The 18,831-nt window shown below is 45.4% G+C and overlaps 1 protein-coding gene across 1 annotated transcript; it reads left to right on the top strand.

The window, feature by feature from the left end:
- The first annotated feature begins 1,433 nt into the window (after positions 1-1,433).
- On the top strand, positions 1,434-17,227 carry TICAM2 (TIR domain containing adaptor molecule 2). Its single transcript, XM_047083553.1, has 3 exons — positions 1,434-1,592; positions 5,511-5,635; positions 15,870-17,227. The coding sequence occupies exon 3, from the start codon at positions 15,919-15,921 to the stop codon at positions 16,630-16,632; it is 714 nt and encodes a 237-aa protein (XP_046939509.1). The 5' UTR covers positions 1,434-1,592; positions 5,511-5,635; positions 15,870-15,918; the 3' UTR covers positions 16,633-17,227.
- The last annotated feature ends 1,604 nt before the right edge of the window (positions 17,228-18,831 follow it).

The raw sequence follows: 18,831 nt of genomic DNA, 5'->3' as shown, positions 1-18,831 counted from the left end.
TATTTATATATGTAAATATATATTTAAAGATCTGATACATTTTAACGCTTGAAGTAGTGTGTTGATTCTAAAGCTCTCCAACTCCATATATCTCATTTAAATCGGAAAGTAGATGAGCAGGTATAGAAAACCACCTTATCTCCTTTTGAAACACAGTAAATGTCACTCATGTGTCCAGCTATATGGAACTTGAAGTATAAACTGCGTTTAGACTGTTGAATCATTGGCACCTCCTGTCTTGTCATTTGTTCCTCGTGGTGTTATTTATTTATTTAACAAACATCTGCAGATAAATCTCGTCCTTAACACCCCCTAGACCGAACATCCCCATTCTAGGTCCTACCCATTTCTCTGCTCCCTTTTTTTAAAGAACAAAACAAAAAACCAGCTTTTTGAATGAAAGACTTGCTTCCCAAGTTTCTAGGTCCACTCCTGTTTTCCTCCAACCCCCTCTCATCAGTCAGGCTGTCTTCCCACCCCTTCTCGGGAAATCTAGGGTCTGTGCCAGTTTTCACCTTATACGGCATAGTTGATTGCTCCCTTCTCCACGTTTTTCCTTCCATTGACTTCCAGGTCACCATATTTTCCTGCATTTCCTCCCATCTCACTGGCCACTCCTTCTGTGTCTCTAGGTTTCTTTTTCCCAACCACTGAGTGTTCAGAGTGCTACAGCACTCAGTACTGGCCATATTCTCTTTCTAGGCATACTTTCTCCCAAGGCAGTTTCTTTCTTTTTATTTAAAAAAAAATTTTTTTTAATCTTTATTTATTTTTTGAGAGAGAGAGAGCACGAACCAGGGAGGGGCAGAGAGAGATGGAGACACAGAATCTGAAGCAGGCTCCAGGCTCTGAGCTGTTATGACAGTACAGAGCCCGATGCAGGGTTCAAACCCACCGACCGTGAGATCATGACCTGAGCTGCAGCCCCAGGCTTAACCCACTGAACCACCCAGGCACCCCTCCCAAGGGGCAGTCCATGGCTATAAATAACATCTCTAAGCTGACAACTTCCAAATGTTTATCTTTAACTTTTCTGTCCTGAGTTCCAGATGCTTATCTCCAACTGTTTACTCAGCATCTCCACTTGGAAGTCTGATGGGTATTTAAATGTTGTGTGTCCAGGGGTGTCTGAGTGGCTGAATCGGTTAAGGGTCTGACTTCAGCTCAGGTCATGATCTTCCGGTTCATGAGTTTGAGCCCTGTGTCCGGATCTGTGCTGACAATTCAGAGCCTGGAGCCTGCTTCGGTGTTTCCCTCTCTCTCTGCCCGTCTCCTGCTTGTTCTCTCTCTCTCTTTAAATAAAACGTTAAAAAAAATAAATGTAGTGTGTCCAAACAGAATTTGTAATACCGCACCCACCCAGCCCTCCCTTTAGTTTTTCCCTCATTTACCTTCCTCATCACGGTAAATGTTACTGTCTTTCATCTAGGCTAAAACTCTAGGAATCGTCCTGGACTCATCCTTTTAGTTCTGACCCAACATCCAAGCATCCAGCACATTCTGTCAACTCTACCCTGAAAAGATATCTCAAGTCTGACCATGTATCCCGCCCTCTCTAACAAAAACTACAGTGCCTTCTTGCTTAGATGACTGTAAGTCTCTGATTTGGTCTTCCTGGTTCTGCCCTGGCTCCCCTACAGCCTTTCTCCCAACAGCAGTGGTTACAGAAAACCAAAAAACATGTAATCAGAACTTTCACTTCCCTTCAAAACCTGGTAGCTTCTCATCAAAAGCAGAAAAACCGAACTCTTATGATGGCTTCAGCGCCCTATGTGATCTAACCTCTCTCTCTCACCTTTTCCCTCTCACCTTTTCCCTTGCTTACTCCGCTAGTGACACTGATCACGCTGCTGTTTTTGCCTGTGGTCGGCCTTGGCTTGACCCTCACAAGCTGTTGCACCTTCACCTTCTCTCGCCTCCCTGTTGAAATACTGTCCCAGGGGTTACTGCCTTTTTTTTGCTTTTTGAACAGCCCTTTGCTCCTGACCTTTTGTGTGGGTTGCTGTTGGATACTGAATGTTATTCTCCACAATTCCACAAAGCCTGTGGTGGCTCTTAAATCATTGCTGGTTTCGAGGCTCTCTAATATTAAAAACGCACCCCCGTGCTTGCCTTGAGCCTCATTTTGATAAGATGTGCAGTTTACTGTTTTCACATTCAGCAGTTTTAGAAAACGTTCTTCCTGGTTTGGAGAAGATTTGCCCGTTAAGGCCAGTTCTCATTTTTAAATATAGAAAATGAAAGAAAAATAGTTCATGTATCAAAAAGAATGTAGAGTAATTTTTTTTTTTTTTTTTGGAACGTCCCTGGTTATCATTAGGAAACAACAGTCCCTCACTTGGAGAGTTTTTGAATGGTACCAGGAATAGGTAGTTTTAATGGGAAGAAGAAACGTGTGGGAACAGGTTCAGAGAATATTACACAAGTTTTTAAGTTGTGTGGTGAGTAAACCACTATCAGAATGTCAAGCTTTTATAGCAACATTCTGTTCTCTTTTTACAATAGGTGGGGATGGGAGTGAAAAATAATATTTTTATCTTTATGAAAAGCTGTTGGGGGATAAAAGACTGTTTATAATGTTTATTTCTCATTTTTATCCCAAGGAACTAGTTCTGTGATGTTATCAGTAACACGTGTACTTATTACCTTCCCCTCTTTCAAAAGAGAAGGAAAAAAATGTTCCATTTCAGCATTGGGATTTCAGATGCGTGAATAAATACGTACAATAGACGATGAAATAACATTTTAAAATGAGGGCGTTTGGAATAAGGAACAGGGAGAAGATGAGAGTAGGTGAGTTAAGGAGAAGCCAAGAGTGAAGAGGTTAAAACCAGAACACCTGGGGCACCAGGGTGGCTCAGTCGGTTAAGCATCCAGGTCATGGTCTCGGGGTTCACGAGTTCAAGCCCTGCGTCGGGCTCTGTGCTGACAGCTCGGAGCCTGGAGCCTGCTTTGGATTCTATGTGTCTCTCTCTCTGCTCCTCCCCCGCTCCCATTCTGTCTCTCTCTCTCTCTCTCTCTCTCTCTCTGTCAGTCTGTGTCTCCCATAAATAGACATTAAAAAAAAAAAAGACTCCCAATGTAAAGAAGTCAAAGAAAAGTACACATGTTCCTCACCTGGCTGGCATAGGTCTGTTCTTTTGTATGACGGAGCCTGATGGAGCTTGGCACCCCCGTGTTGTAGTTCAGGGAATTGCTGTAGTTCGGCCAGTTTTTTCCGGAAAGGGCCAGACAGTAAATATCATAGGCTCTACGGGCCATACAGTTTCTGTTGGGACTACTCAACTCTGCCTCTCTAGCATGCAGTTAGCCAGAGACATCACATCAGTGAATGTGCATGGCTTTCTTTCAATAAAACTTTATTTACAAAAACAGGCGGCCGGTTGTGTTTTGCTGCTTACCTCTGCAGTAGCGCTTGGTCGTGAATGTGGATGTCGTGTCCCTCACAGTTTAGTTGCCCAGAACACAACTTCGGCTGGTTGAAGCAGAAAGCCGTGCATTGGAGGCCGTTACAGGATTTACAGTATTGTTGGGAAAGTTGAAGAACTAGACTGTAGGTTGAGTTTCTAAGAACCCCTCATAGCACCGCTGAGCAGAGCTGGTCTGGTGGAACTGGGCTCCTGCCAAGTCAGCTGGCTGCCAGCTCCTGAATCACAGCAGCTCTGCCTGAGCCCTTAAGCAGCAAAACAGCCGCCTTGTGCTCCGCCTCTGCCTAGTTCCCTCCGACGCGTAAGTGCATCTGATCGGCAGAACTTAAGTTACGCCTGGAATCTTACCTTGAAGGGAGCCTAGGAAATACAGCTTTTAGCCCTTGTGGTACAGGAAGTACGGAAGGTCCACTAAAAGGAGGTGGGAGGAAATGTTGGATGCGCGCATCTGCAGAGTCTGCTACGGAACACCCCTCTGGCTACTTATCATCCACACTCTCTGCTGTGTTTCCACACTTGAGCTTCCAGATAGCACTAGCGAAAGTGGCCCGCTGCCTCCAGTGCGATGCAGCTACCCCCTCATGGAAACAAAAGGGCACTTGCTTTGTCCCCACAGGTTCTGCTAGTCACGACATCTTCTGCAGTGTTCATCACGGACGTTGTGCTGGGACCTAGCAGACTCAGGTGTTGGGTGGCCTCTCTCCTTTCCTAGAGCAGGAGGGCGTAGGTAGGCGAGGTCAAGCTGCCCAGTGACCAAGAGGCTAACAGGAAGATCACACCCCTGTTTTTCATCTTTTGTCTCTCTACTAGCACATTCCCTCTATTTGTAAGCGTTCCAAGTTTTCTTTATTAAGAGATCTCATTAGAAATCCCCTCTGGACCCTGCGTTCCCTTGTAACTCCTGGCCCCTCCTCTCCTTCTTGGCCAGGCTTGCCCTCACGTCCCATATACTCTTGTCTCCTTTGGTGATGCCACCGTGCATCTGTAATTGCCCCAGTAGACCTCGAGGTGCTAGATGCTGTGGACACTGACCGGATGGTCCCACTCCTGGCACCATCACGTGTCTGATTTTCCCATTCCTCCGTTGCCATTTTCCCCCCTCCTTTTTTTTTTTTAAGTTTATTTATTTTGAAGGAGAGTGAGCGTGTGAATGGGGGAGGGGCAGATCAAGAATCCCAAGCAGGCTCCGTGCTGTCAGCACAGAGCCCGTGCGAGGCTCAGTCCCATGAAGTGTGAGATCATGACCTGAGCCAGAATCAGGAGGCTTAACCATCCGAGCCAGCCAGGCAGCCCTCCTCCGCTCCGTTATGGCCCCTCCTCCTCCGGATGCCCCTCCCGGCACTGGTTGTGTCTTCAGCTCTCTGCTCTCCTCTTTCTAGCTGTTCTCAGACGCTCAAGATTTGATCTCCTGAGCCTCCTACACGTGTGAGTGCCTCATGGCCAGCTGCTCTTCCAGGTCCCCGGACAAGCTCCCTGTGTCCCAGACTAGATGAATAGGTCATACCCCACCCTCTCCCCTGCCCTGTTCACGACAGCAAATGGCAGCATGACCCACCCAGTTCCACAGGGCACCCGCTTGGGGGGCATACCTGGTTCTTTCTCTGTGAGCCCCCGTGACTCCCTGCATATCTTCACGTCCCCTGTCACTTCCTTAGTACAGGGCTCTGCTCCCTCACCTAGGTTACGGCAGCAGCCTCTCAGCTCATCATTCTCCCAGTCTAGAGCTTACACATCCCAGCCTGGTCTCCATACCTGCAGCTGTTTTAACCTGTCCTGCACAAGTCAGATCATGTCTCTCCTACTTACCACCTTCCAAGGGCTCTCTGTCTGCCAACACGATCGCATTCAAAGTCCGGAACAGAATATATTAGGTAGCTCCCTCATTAATCCTGTGTGTCTCCATCCCTACCTCTTGCTGGTACTGCTCCCCCCGCCTCCTCCTACTCATACTCGAGGCATATAAACACCTAGTGCGAAATGATCCTAATGTACTTGGCTCTGTGTTTTTGCACATGCTGTTCCCCCTGCCTGGTAAGTGTCCACGTCCCTCAGCCTTACTCATGCAAGTGTCGTCCGATGCAGGTGTCCCTCCTGAGCGCTTTCGTAGCACCTGGTGTCCTGGACAAAGCAGCAGTGCAGTGATTGTCTACTTATCGTCTACTCATCTCGGCTTCACATCCCGAAAACCCAGTAGGTCTTGGTACAGAGTAAGTTTTCCACAGTACTTATTTGTTAATACCGATGAAACTGTAGTAATTAAACGAGGGAAGACACTGTTGATTTTATGCGTATTTGCCACAAGATGGTGCTGTTCAGATAGGGAAAACCTTCAGGGCTGAAGGAGTCAAGCACTAGGGGCCTTAATCTTAAATGTATTACATTTCAGGGGCAGTAATCTCAGTAACAAGCTTTTTCTGGGGTAAATACATGGACACCCTGAAAACTGTATATGTTCTCGTATTTTATCAAATTATTGCTGATCATTATTTCACTTATTGCTGTTTTGGGACCCTCTTCCCAGGTGGTCAAACATGGGGGGAAAAATAGTTACAAACAGAGAGGGAGGGAGGCAAACCGTAAGAGATTCTTAAGTACAGAGAACAAACTGAGGGGGGGTGGGGGAGAGGGGAACGTGGGTGATGGGCATTGAGGAGGGCACTTGTTGGGATGAGCACTGGGTGTTGTATGTAAATGATGAATCACGGGGATCTACCCCTAAAACCAAGAGCACACTTTACACCCTGTATGTTAGCCAGTTTGACAATAAATTATATTTAAAAAATAAATAAAAATAAAAAAGGAAAAAAATGCAAAGATGAACTCCTAACTCTAGGGCAACACACCTTTAAGGAAGGTTATGGTAGGGTTCTCTAGAGAAGAAGGACCGGTAGGTTGTATAGAGGGCGGAGGGTGGGGGACAGGGTGCATTTATTTTAAAGAATTGGCTTGCGTGGTTGTGGGGCTCCAGGGCCTGAAGTCTGCAGCGCTGGAAACCCAGGCAAGAGCTGGTGTTGCATCTTGAGTCCAAGGCTGGAAACTCAGGCACAATTTCTGCGTCGCCACCTGGAGGCAGAACTCCTTCTTGGTGGAACCTGACTCCACATCTTCCCGGACTGAACGATCTCGCGTTGCATCCTGATGAACCGATCATCAGTTGAACGTCTCCTAAGTCAAAAGTGCATTTAATACACCCCACGTACCGAACATCGCAGCTTAGCACGGCCACCCTCTGCATGCTGAGAACACGTACATCAGCCTACAGTTGTGAAAAATCAACTCACACGAAGCCTGTTTCTTTCTTTTTTTTTCTAATTTTTTTTTAATGTTTATCTTTTTTTTGACACAGAGAGAGATAGAGCATGAGCGGGGGAGAGGCAGAGAGAGAGGGAGACACAGAATCAGAAGCAGGCTCCAGGCTCTGAGCTGTCAGCACAGAGTCTGACGCGGGGCTCGAACTCACAAACTGTGAGATTGTGACATGAGCTGAAGTCAGATGCTCACCCGACTGAGCCACTCAGGCACCCCTCTTTTTTTTTTTTTGTTTTTAATTTCTTTTTTAAGTTTATGCATTTATTTTGAGAGAGAGAGCACCTGCAAGCGGGGAAGGGGCAGGGAGAGAGAGAATCCCAAGCAGGCTCTGCCCTGTCAGCGCAGAGCCCGATGCGGAGCTCGAACTCAGGAACCGTGAGATCGTGACCTGAGCCAATATCAAGATTCTTAACTGACATTGGATGCCACCCCCGCCTCGCCTACATGGGTCTTCCCTCATTTTTTTCCCTCCTTCCCTCCAGCATCACCAAACTGTACCTCCGCTAGCTCGCTCTCTGGAGCAGTCATCTTTGTAGCAAATCCTCTTACGGCTCCAGGCCCCCTCCCCCCAGCTCTTACTCCCTTTTCTCCTTTATGGCAGGACTCTTCCACGTCACGCTCTATACTCAGCCTCGAACTTCTTTTCTTTTGTCTTCAACCCTGTCCAGTGAGGCTTCCCCTCCCTCATGTTTGACACAAGGCCACCGAAGCCGCTCTTACCGAATCAGTAGGTCCTGCATCGGTGGCTCCTCCAGCAGCCTGTCCCATCTTGCCTTTGGAGGCTCTGGAAGACAGCTGGGCGCTGTCTTTCCCTGAACCGCTTCCTCCCCTTAGCTTCTGAGTTAGCGCCACACTCTCCTAGGACTCCTCTGGCCTTCCTAACTGCTCACTTTCTGTCTTTGCTGGTCCTTTCTGTTCTTGACCTTACACTGTTGGAGTGCCCTAGGGCTCGGCCCTTGGACCGTTTCCTTTTTCTATCTCTACTCCTTCCCTTAACCATCTCCTACAGTCTTTAGGTTTTTTTTTTTTTAATTTTTTTTAACGTTTATTTATTATTGAGAGACAGAGCATGAGCGGGGGAGGGGCAGAGAGAGAGAGGGAAGCACAGACTCTGAAGCAGGCTCCAGGCTCCCAGCTGTCAGCACAGCATCACCCAAGGCTCAAACACATGAACCAAGAGATCATGACCTGAGCCGAAGTCCGATGCTTAACTGACTCAGCCACCCAGGCGCCTCCCTTCCATTCTTTTCAATGTTTAATTATTTTTTAGAGAAAGAGACAGAGCACAAGTGGGGGAGGCAGACAGACAGGGAGACACAGAATCCGAAGCAGGCTCCAGGCTCCACGCTGTCAGCACAGAGCCCAACACGGGGCTCGAACTCACAAACCGAGAGATCCCGACCTGAGCCGAAGTTGGATGCTTAACCGACAGAGCCACCCAGGTGTCCCTACAGTCTTTAGGTTTTAAAAACAGTCTGTATACGTTGGGGCGCCTGGCTGGCTCTGTCGGTTAAGCATCCGACTTGATTTCATCCCAGGTCATGATCTCATGGTTTGTGAGTTCAAGCCCCACATCGGGCTTTGCACTGACAGCGTGGAGCCTGCTTGGGATTCTCTCTCCCCCTCTCCCTTCCCTTCCCCAGCTTGTGCTCTCTGTGTCTCTCTCAAATAAATGTACAAACTTCAGATACAGTCAATACACTGATAAAAGCCAAATATGCAACTCCTGGCTGGGCCTGTCCCCCAAACTCCTAACTCTGTATTCTCTGCCCACTCAGCATCGTGAGTAAACCCTGCCAGTTCTGCAATATATACCCCAGATCCAGCACCTGCCCACCACTTCCACCGTGCGCTGGTCCCAGCCACCACCATTTTCCTCCTGGGTCCTGCAACAGCTTCCGAACAAGTGGTCTTGCTTCTCTCCGTTCTGTTCTCAGAGCAGCAGAGCCGCCCTACAAACACCAAAGTCCGGCCGTGGCATCCCTCTGCTCAAAACCCTCCTCTGGCATCCGCTCCCCATTATCTCCTCCTTCTCTACGCTGCGCTCTCGAGCCCCACCGTACCCTACCTCCCGTTGCTCATCAGTCATTAGGCACCCTCTGGCCTCAGGGCCAGGATGCTCTTCCTCCACGTACCTGCATGGCTTACTTCCCTCACCGGTGTCTTTATTTATTTATTATTATTTTTAAAATATTTATTTATTTATTTTGAGAAAGAGAGCACACACGCATGAGGTGGAGGGACAGAGAGAGAGGGAGACACAGAATCGGAAGCAGGCTCCAGGCTCCGACCTGTCAGCACAGAGCCTGACGCGGGGCTCGAACTCACGGACTGTGAGATCATGACCTGAGCCGAAGTCGGAGGCTCAACCGACCGAGCCACCCAGGCGCCCCTGTTTGTATTGTTTAGATTCTGCCTCCACGTATCCTCAAATTATAAATCCTTACTCCACGGTCGTGAGAGGATGGACCCAAGTCTAGTGAGAGGGCAGCCTGACTTGTAACTCATAACTATCTAGAACAGAGCTGTATAAGTACTGTGGATTTTTGAAAACAGAGGGCAAAGCATTTCTCAAGAATGCCATGTGGGACAAGGACTAAATACTATAAAGAAGAGAAGTGTCAAAGCTCCCTCTCTCCTAAGCAGGTCCGAAAGGAACGTTCTCTGTCTCTATAGATCAATTTGAATTCTCTCGATTTTGATATAAATGGAATAAAAATCTGTACTTGTGTTTGGTCTGGCTTCCTTCATACAACATAATTAGTCTGGGATTCATCCGCATCCGTGCGTTTATCAGTAGTTCTTCCCTACATGTTGCTGACTGGTATTCTGTGATAATGGACATGAAACAATTTTTTCTCCATTCCCCTCTTGGTGGACATTTTTCACATCCTCTTTATTTCTGTAAACTGGTAATTATATCCAAAGACTTGGCTAGAGTCGGGCTCAATGTTTTTGGCAAGACTGCTTCATGCATTATGCCGTGTACATCATATAGAATTACATCGGAAGGCACATAATGTCTGATTGGGCTCAGTAAGGCTGAGCGTTTGATTGAGGCTGGTGAATCTGTTACATCTTCGAATTTTGTGTTGACATTCATCGAATTTTCTATTTCAGATGCATTGGTTTTCATTCCATTTGCTTTTTTTTTTTCTTTTTCAAATCTCCATAGCTATATCTTTTTTCCTATTGCTTTACTGTCAATGGTCTTTTTTCCATTCTGCATTCTCGGATTTTTTTTTCTTCACACCTTTCCACCACGTTTAACTGATTTGGTTTTGATCCTGTTTATTCCATTTGCCGCCTTTTTTCTGTTTTTTCGTAATGGTGTCAGACCCTTGATTTGTCTGCAGTCTCTCTTTTCAGGGAATTCTGTTCTCTCAGCTTCGATACTTTTGTTTCATTGGTTACCCTTCTCTTTAGCGTCTCCTGGGGCAGCACTATTCAGAACGCTGGTCTCGTAATAGAAGCAGCAGCAGGCACTGAAGGTAAACCGTGTGGCTCTCTGCATTGAAAATGTCTTGCTATGAAAAAATGTTAGCTGAACTGAAAAGCATACCTACCTGATGTGGTTGATTTACATCCTGGCATGGTGTCCCCATCTTGTCATGGACTGGCACCAGACATTTCAGAGACGGCCAGCTTGTCCATGGACTGCTCTTGGAGTAGCCCTGCCCCAGAGCGTAAGCCCTGGTTGTGGAAATGAAATGTTCCTTCAGCTTCTTTGTTATGTATGTCATAACCATAATGGCCACTAACATGTAAGGAGTGCTGTGCTCAGCCATTGTGATCTTCATAGAAACCCTAAAGGTGGGTACTATGATTATCACCGCTCTGCACATGATGAAATTAAAGCACAGTTATCAAGTAACTTGTACTAAAGTCACATGGCTTTTTTTATAGCAGGGTGTTGGGATTTACATTTAGGCAGATTCAAGAGCACATAGTCTTTTTTTTTTTTAGTTTATTTATTTATTTTGAGAGAGAGAGAGAGGAGGGGGGAGGGGCAGAGAGAGAGGGAGGGAGAGAGAGAGAATCCCAAGCAGGCTCCACACTGTCAGTGCAGAGCCCGATGCAGGGCTTGAACCCATGAACCATGAGATCATGACTTGAGCCAAAGTTGGATGCTTAACCGACTGAGCCACCCAGGCACCCAGGCACCCGTCCAGAGCACCTCGTCTTCATGAAAATGGAATTTTTTGTCTTTTAATGTTTATTTATTTTTGAGAGAGAGACAGAACGTGAGAGGCGGAAGGGCAGAGAGAGAAGGAGTCACAGAATTCGAAGCAGGCTCCAGGCTCTGAGCTGTCAGCACAGAGCCCGATGTGGGGCTTGAACTCACGGACTGTGAGGTCATGGCCTGAGCTGAAGTCAGAGGCTTAACCGACTGAGCCACCCAAGCACCCTGGAATTTTTTGTCTTTTGCCTGCTGTCTTTATATTCTTTTTCACTTTCTGTAGATCTGTATGCCTACTTGCCAAGAACGCATATTCGTCATTTTGTCCTTTTCACTGTATTCCTGTTTAATGTGGAGGATCCTTTTGGGACCCTCTTTTGCTGGGTACGAGGTGGGTATACTCTGGACCCTCATTCCTTCTTATCTAGGACCCCCTGATCTCCCCTTCAGAACCTCAGCTTCCCTTCCATTCTGAAGGGTTGAATTTTTCCACGTAATTGTTGCCCTGAGGGGATGTAATGAGCCCAGTTGGGCTGTTGTCATTGGTAACTGTAGCTTTGATCTTGGATCTTTCATGGGACTAGGGGTGGGGGAGGGATGTCATTCTATCAGGTTAAAAGCAGACACACAGAAGTTTCCATCTTAGAGTAATTCGGCCAAACCTATCCTTATTACAAATGCATTTGTCCTTTGACAGAGAAATCCCATTTGGGGAAATGATTCTGCAGATGAACTTGCACACATTATGAAATGACTTTTATTCAGAGCTGTTCTCTGCAGCATTGTCCATAATAGGAGCCAACTGGAAACAACTCGCATATCCAAGAACAGAGAACGATTATGGTATATACACATGGTCGAAAATTTTGTTGTAAACAAGAGTGAGAAATTATGTGCTACGTGTCTCTGCTGCTGTTTTTCAGTGTGTGTGTGTGTGTGTGTGTGTGTGTGTGTGTGTGTGTGTTATATACATACATATGCATAAGTGATGACACTTTTTTGTGAAAAGGAAAGAGAAAAAGGATATATATTCATAGAGAAATAATGTGGGAATGCAAACTGGTGCAGCCACTCTGGAAAACAGGATGGAGGTTCCTCAAAAAACTAAAAATAGAACTACTCTACGACCCAGCAATTGCACTAGTAGGTATTTATCCAAGGGATACAGGTATGCTGTTTCGAAGGGACACGTGCACCCCCATGTTTAGAGCAGCACTATCCACAATAGCCAAAGTATGGAAAGAGCCCAAATGTCCATCGATGGATGAATGGATAAAGAAGATGTGGTATATACACGCAATGGAGTATTACTTGGCAATCAAAAAGAAGGAGATCTTGCCATTTGCAACTACGTGACTGGAACTGGAGGGTATGATGCTAAGTGAAATTAGTCAGTCAGAGAAAGACAAAAATCATGTGACTTCACTCAGATGAGGACTTTAAGAGACAAAACAGATGAACATAAGGGAAAGGAAACAAAAATAATATAAAAACAGGGAGGGGGACAAAACAGAAGAGACTCATAAATATGAAGAACAAACTGAGGGTTACTGGAAGGGTTGTGGGGGGGGGTGGGCTAACTGGGTAAGGGGCACAAAGGAATCTACTCCTGAAATCATTGTTGCAGTATATGCTAACTAACTTGGATGTAAATTTTAAAAAGTAAAATTAAAAACAACAACAACAACAATAACAACAAAGAAACAATGGAAGGGTACAGGAGAAACTAATAAAAGTGGTCACCAGTAGGAGGCCATGGGGGGAACAGGATGGATGGGGAAGACAAGGATGAAAGTGAGACTTTTCACTATAAAAACGTCCTCAGAGTCGTCATGTATTTCAGCTACTACCTTTTCTTTAAAAAAGCACAAATGAAAAAATGTACACACGGGCATTTTTATTCCTGTGACCGGTGATTTCGTGTGCTTCTCCCCCATGGCTGCCTTCATTCGCCTTCCATTTCACTGAGGGGAAGAAAATGTTTTCACCCTGTATCTGTCTGTAGCCGATGGGAAGGGGACCTACAAAGGCTTCCCCGGAAGCCTGTTTCAGGCTTTATCCCACACCTGCCTTGTGTTGTGGGAAAGCCCTCTTATAGGTGGAGTTTGTTGGCTTGGCAAGAGCACAGTCGTGTTCCTTCCTTCTTCCTTGAGAACCACAGTCCTGGATGGAGACCATTTGCCTGTCTAGGAATCACTGGGTGGTAGGAAAGGCAGATCTCCCATCTCTCCTCCTGGGCTTTCTCCTTACACCCACCCTCCAGATTAGAAGGTCCCAGTGAAGTTTTCCAGACAGTGTCCTCGCTTTCTTCTCTCTGGGCTGCTTAGGGTCGGGCTGGGTAGGAGGGCTTGGATGTTGAAAGAGCTCCATCATAGATTTCTGGAGGCTTTCCTCTTTTCTGCTGACCAATGTTTAAGAAAACTAAGATATAAAGTCACAGTTCTTGTGTTACTTACTTTTGTTTATGCCAAGAGATTTTTTTGACTCTGGCTTGACATACCATTTTACCCTAGTTATTTTAGAAGCATTTTATGAATATCTCTTCTGTTCCTCCAAGTGCACTTCTCTGCAGCCACTAGTGATTAAGATAACGGTGTTAAGTTGGTTTCACAAACTTATCTCAGTGAACATAAGTGAAGCTCATTTTAATTGACACCATAAGTAGATTCTTCTAAATGGTTAACAGTTTTTTGAAATTGTAGTGTAATGGGGCACCTGGGTGGCAGTTAAGCATCTGACTCTTGGTTTCGGTCAGGTCGTGATCTCACAGTTCTTGAGTTCAAGCCCCGTGTCTGGCTCTGTGCTGACAGTGCAGACCCTCCTTGGGATTCTCTCTCTCCCTCTCCCTCTCCCCCTCCCGAGAGCTTGATCTCTCTCTGAATGAAATTGCAGTGTAGTTAACCTACAGTCTTGTGTCAGTTTCAGTCAGTTTCAGACTGTATTGATGATATATATACTCAATATAGCAATTCAACAATTATGTACATCACTCAACAATTATTTCTTTTATACAGGAGAAGCTTTTTGCTGCAACTTTGCAGGGAAACACCTTTTGTTTTTCATTACACAACAACAAAGTCAGCAGTTAATTCTAACCAGCGAAGAGATTCCAAATTCATGTGGTTTTGCTATTTGGGATGGATGCGTGTAGCGTTTTGGAGTTATGCCGTAGAGTACCTCTTGGTAGCTGCCATAACATACTGCCGAGTAGAAGCTAAAGTGTAGACAAAATAAAGGAGAAGCTGTAGCTAGCAATTCCCTCAATTCCCTCACTATTCAGAGACAGTAGCAAACCCTTTCTCTCTTTAAGTACATGAAAAATTTTTCTGTTTTCCCTTATCTTTTCTTCCCATAACAGTTTTCCACCATTTTTGCTGAATGTTTTTTTTCTAAACCTAAATTATCTTGGTATATGTTATTTATGTCATTATAATTACAAACCTAATTGCTTTCTTTATTTGAACTCTGGTCTTTGTTCATGAACAATACATTGAAAAGCTTTGGAATAGAGGGGCACCTGGGTGGCTCACTCGGTTAAGCGGCCGACTCTTGATTTCGTCTCAGGTCACGATCTCATGGTTGCTGACATCAAGCCCCACGTCAGGCTCTGTGCTGACAGTACAGAGCCTGCTTGGGTTGGTCTCTCTCTCTCAAAATAAATACACTTAAAAATATATATTATTTTTTTTAACGTTTATTTATTTTTGAGACAGAGAGAGACAGAGCATGAACAGGGGAGGGGCAGAGAGAGAGGGAGACACAGAATCTGAAACAGGCTCCAGGCTCTAAGCGGTCAGCGCAGAGCCCGATGCAGGGCTCGAACTCACGGAGTGTGAGATCATGACCTGAGCCGAAGTCGGACGCTTCACCGGCTGAGCCACCCAGGCGCCCCTAAAAATATATATTAAAAAAACCTCTGTAATAGAGCCTCTGGGCCCCTATTTGAAAATATGGAACCTCTATTTATCTGTTGTAAATTTTCTATCTTTTGATAAAAGAATCCTTGAAACTGCCTGTTTGGGAGTCCTGTTCACCACATTGCCAATGTTATCGGAAGATTTGTTTAAACTAGACTCACGTGAAGTACGTTTCTTTTCACAGCTGATCTAATTCTTCCACTCTGAATTTAGAATTTTTCAAACAACAGAATGAGGATGAGACTGTAATGATTCTTTGTTGATTTCACTGGAGAAAATCACTAGGCTTTGTTTCCATATCCCACGCGAAACTGAGATGTTAATTTTTCCCTAGATGAACACTGAGTTTTCAAAGTATTCCCAGGATTAGCTAGAAAAAGGTATTCCGTACTTTTCTCAACCTTACTGCAATTTCCCTGCCAGCCCCAACACCAGTGCCTGACCCCGGACAGAGAAGTTCCCAGCCGGTGAACCTTAGACATCACTTCATTTGATGTTTCAGATCTTCTCTTTGTGCCGAGTTAGAGCTGCTGGCTAGTGATCTTTGGGAAATTTGTGTTCTGTTTTGTATTTGTATTTGATGCAAAAATAAGCTTTATATTTAATATTTGAGTATTCTGTTGCTTTCCACTTCTCTGTTTCTAGTTTACACAGTAAGTGGATAATGAAGAAGTTGGATTTAAACTCCATATGGGTAGAGTGGTATGGTACCATCTCAGTAAAACACCAAAGCCATTGACTTTATTCTGGAGGTTTACAGTGCGAATATAAAACCATTTAAGATTTCCAAATGTCTCCTGTTACATAAACTGACTATTGAACTTGCCCTTGGCTTAACCTGTGGTGGCCCTCGTGATGCTCATCAAAGGCAGGGGATCTCCTTGCTCCAAGAGCTGATTGGCATTTCTTTCTCAGGGTCCACGTGTTGTGATCTTTTTCAGGTTTTCTGGTAGAATGAAGAACATAGTTTCCATTTTTTGTGTTTTGATCACCTTTACAACCTTTCGTCTGCTTTGTTGTTTCTTCTCTCTTTAGATGAAAAGAGATGTTGAGGAAGAAGTGAAGCCCTCCTCTCCTGACCTGGATGTTGATAATGGGTGTCGGGAAGTCTAAAATGGACCCCTGCCCTCTCTCTCTGCCCTGGGGTAAAAGTCCCAGTGTGGATATGAGTCAGAGACCTCATGAGGCAGATTCCAAGAAATCCGACGACATCTCCCTGCGTGACATTGCCGAGCATAGCCACGGTGCCCTGACGCCCTCTGGAGAGCGGGAGGGCACTGAGGCCACAGAAGAGGTGCCCGAAGAGGATGAAGAGGAGGTGTTCCTCAAGTTTGTGATACTGCACGCAGAAGATGACACAGACGAGGCCCTCAGAGTCCAGAATCTGCTACAAAATGACTTCGGCATCAAACCCGGAATAATCTTCGCCGAGATGCCGTGCGGCAGACAGCACCTGCAGAACTTAGACGACGCCGTAAACGGGTCTGCCTGGACCATCTTACTGTTGACCGAAAACTTTTTAAGAGACACCTGGTGTAAATTCCAGTTCTACACGTCCCTCATGAACTCCGTGAACAGGCAGCACAAGTACAACTCCGTCATACCCCTGCGGCCCCTGAATAATCCCCTGCCCCGAGAAAGGACTCCCTTTGCTCTGCGAACCATCAATGCCCTAGAGGAAGAAAGCCGTGGCTTTCCTACACAAGTGGAAAGGATTTTCCAGGAGTCTGTGTATAAGATACAACAATCTATATGGAAAGAGACCAGAACTACCCTGCAGAGGCAATCGATCGCCTGAGATGGAGCTCCCCACCCACGGCTGGCTCTTGTTTTCTAGAGCAAATGACTCGCCTTCCCTTGAGAAAGCACATTCCTGGGAAGAATTTAAATAAAAGAGAACCTGGCTCTTCCAGAAACCTAGGAGCACCAAGAAAGCCAAGTTTCTGCGGGACCCTGTGCAGACTTGAGGTCCTTTGCGATGTTGTTTTGATAAACCAGAGATCGTCAGAGTTTTAAGAACATTCCCATCGCGGTTCTCCTAGTTCATGAACATCACAGAGGATTATCCTTAATTCACATTCCTTGCAGCAACCCTTGAACCCAAACTTACAGGGTAGACACTGTAAAAATACGGTAACGCCTGCATTTTGTTCTCCAAGGACACGCAGAAGAAGACGTCCCCGGGCGATGTGAGCACCCTCACTCTTGAGGCACCTCTCAGAAATGTTGCAGCCCAGCCTTACTGGTATCGCCACCCAGAAGGATAGAGAGCCCCTCGAGAACATTTAGAATGTTGAGTCGTGATAAATAGGAAATTAAAAGCAGATATGAGAACGGTGGGCTTTTTAAAAGAATCCAATCGAATGTATTTTTTCTTTCTGCTGGAGTTTGTGTATTTGGACACAGTGCCTACCACTGACTAGTAATGCCATTCGATGGCATCCTGGTTGGGGACTCCAGGGAGCCGTGTCTCCATGTCCCCTGGAGTGTCCTCTGCCAGATGTTCTCCTTAATCTCTCTTAAGGCAGCCTTTAAAAATTCCTGTTGGGGAGCCTGGGTGGCTCAGTCGGTTGAACGTCCGACTTCGGCTCAGGTCATGATCTCATGGTTTGTGGGTTGAGCCCCGTGTGCTGACAGCACAGAGCCTACTTCGGATACGCTGTCTGTCTGTCTGTCTCTCTCTGCCCTTCCCCTGCTCGTGCTGTCTCTCTCTCAAAAATAAATAAACATTAAAAATAATTAAAAAAGAAATTCCTATCACAGTGCTCTACCCAGGAAGTATTTCTCAGCTGGTGTTCAGATTAGCCATCTGAACAAGAGCCATCGGGTACAGACTGGGGACAGGGTGGAGTGTGAATCACGTCATGTCGTAACGGGGAAGGCACCCCACCTGATTCTAGTCCAGTCTCTGCCACTGAGGCCGAATGTGACCTTACCCTCCTTTATCTGTGAAATGAAAGCGTTGAATTGATGGCTCTCTAAAGGCCTTTGTCCTCTCCCAGAATGTGAACAACTAGGAACCAGAAAAGCGAACAAGCAAAAAAACTCAAAAAACAAAAAACCAACAACACAATTTTGTAATGCGATGTGCAATAATTTGCAGGAGGCTTTAGATACACTTACAGTGAAAGGCTATTCTGATGTGTTGACAGCATAATTGATTTCTAATGCTATCTGTTAACACTTTTATGGTCACCAAAGAATGACAATCCACGCTTGCTCAGATTCTTTTAAAATACATTTTTTATGGGGACCGTTGAGCAAAGACATTCTGCTCGATTTTTCTTTCTCCTTATCCTCACTTCCCTGTATCTCTTATGAGTACAAGGGGTCTGCCCACATCTTTCTGTTTCCACCTCTTCGTAGCCATGACTGAATGTTCCATGAGGAGCTTTTCCTATAATCCTGCAAGGAAGTCAAACCTGCTTTGCTAGTACTTATTGAAGAAGAGATTGTCTTCATTGCATGGTGCTGTTTTCTTTACTTGAGGCCCCTTTCTTTCATAGTAGCTTGCTTACTCACTTTTTCAGTTTAATAATAAATTTATATATATGTATATATATATATATATATATGGATTTTTAACCATGCAGCCTCGTGTATCACCAATTTCATCCACTAAAAAAACCATTAACCACCCACCCTTCATGCTTATTACCAAAGTTGGAGCTCCTGATGCTGGATGGCGTTTTTTAAATAAATGCTTTTATTTTTTACCCATGACTACACTTGATTATTTCCAACTCCAGGGAGGATTGTGGAAAAGTATTTTTTCCACAGAGAGCACAGAGAGCCATCAATCTGTGCTCCTCCTCAGAGCACCAGGTACCATGTCTCATTCAGTTTGGAGTTACATATATTTTTTATGGTGAAGGAGAATGTTAAGTACTGAATAACTGTTGAAATTAACAGCTGTGAAAAGAATTACTGGGCACCTGGCTGGCTCAGTCAGTTAGGCACCCAACTCTTGATTTTGACTCAGGTCATGATCTCGAAG

This window comes from Lynx rufus, unplaced genomic scaffold (assembly GCF_022079265.1).
Source record: "Lynx rufus isolate CCGP_SWC_20201006 ecotype Redwood Valley unplaced genomic scaffold, mLynRuf1.p SCAF_1, whole genome shotgun sequence".
Lineage (NCBI taxonomy): Eukaryota > Metazoa > Chordata > Mammalia > Carnivora > Felidae > Lynx > Lynx rufus.
Note: the sequence above shows the minus strand (reverse complement) of the source record. Positions and strands in the feature narration are given on the sequence as shown.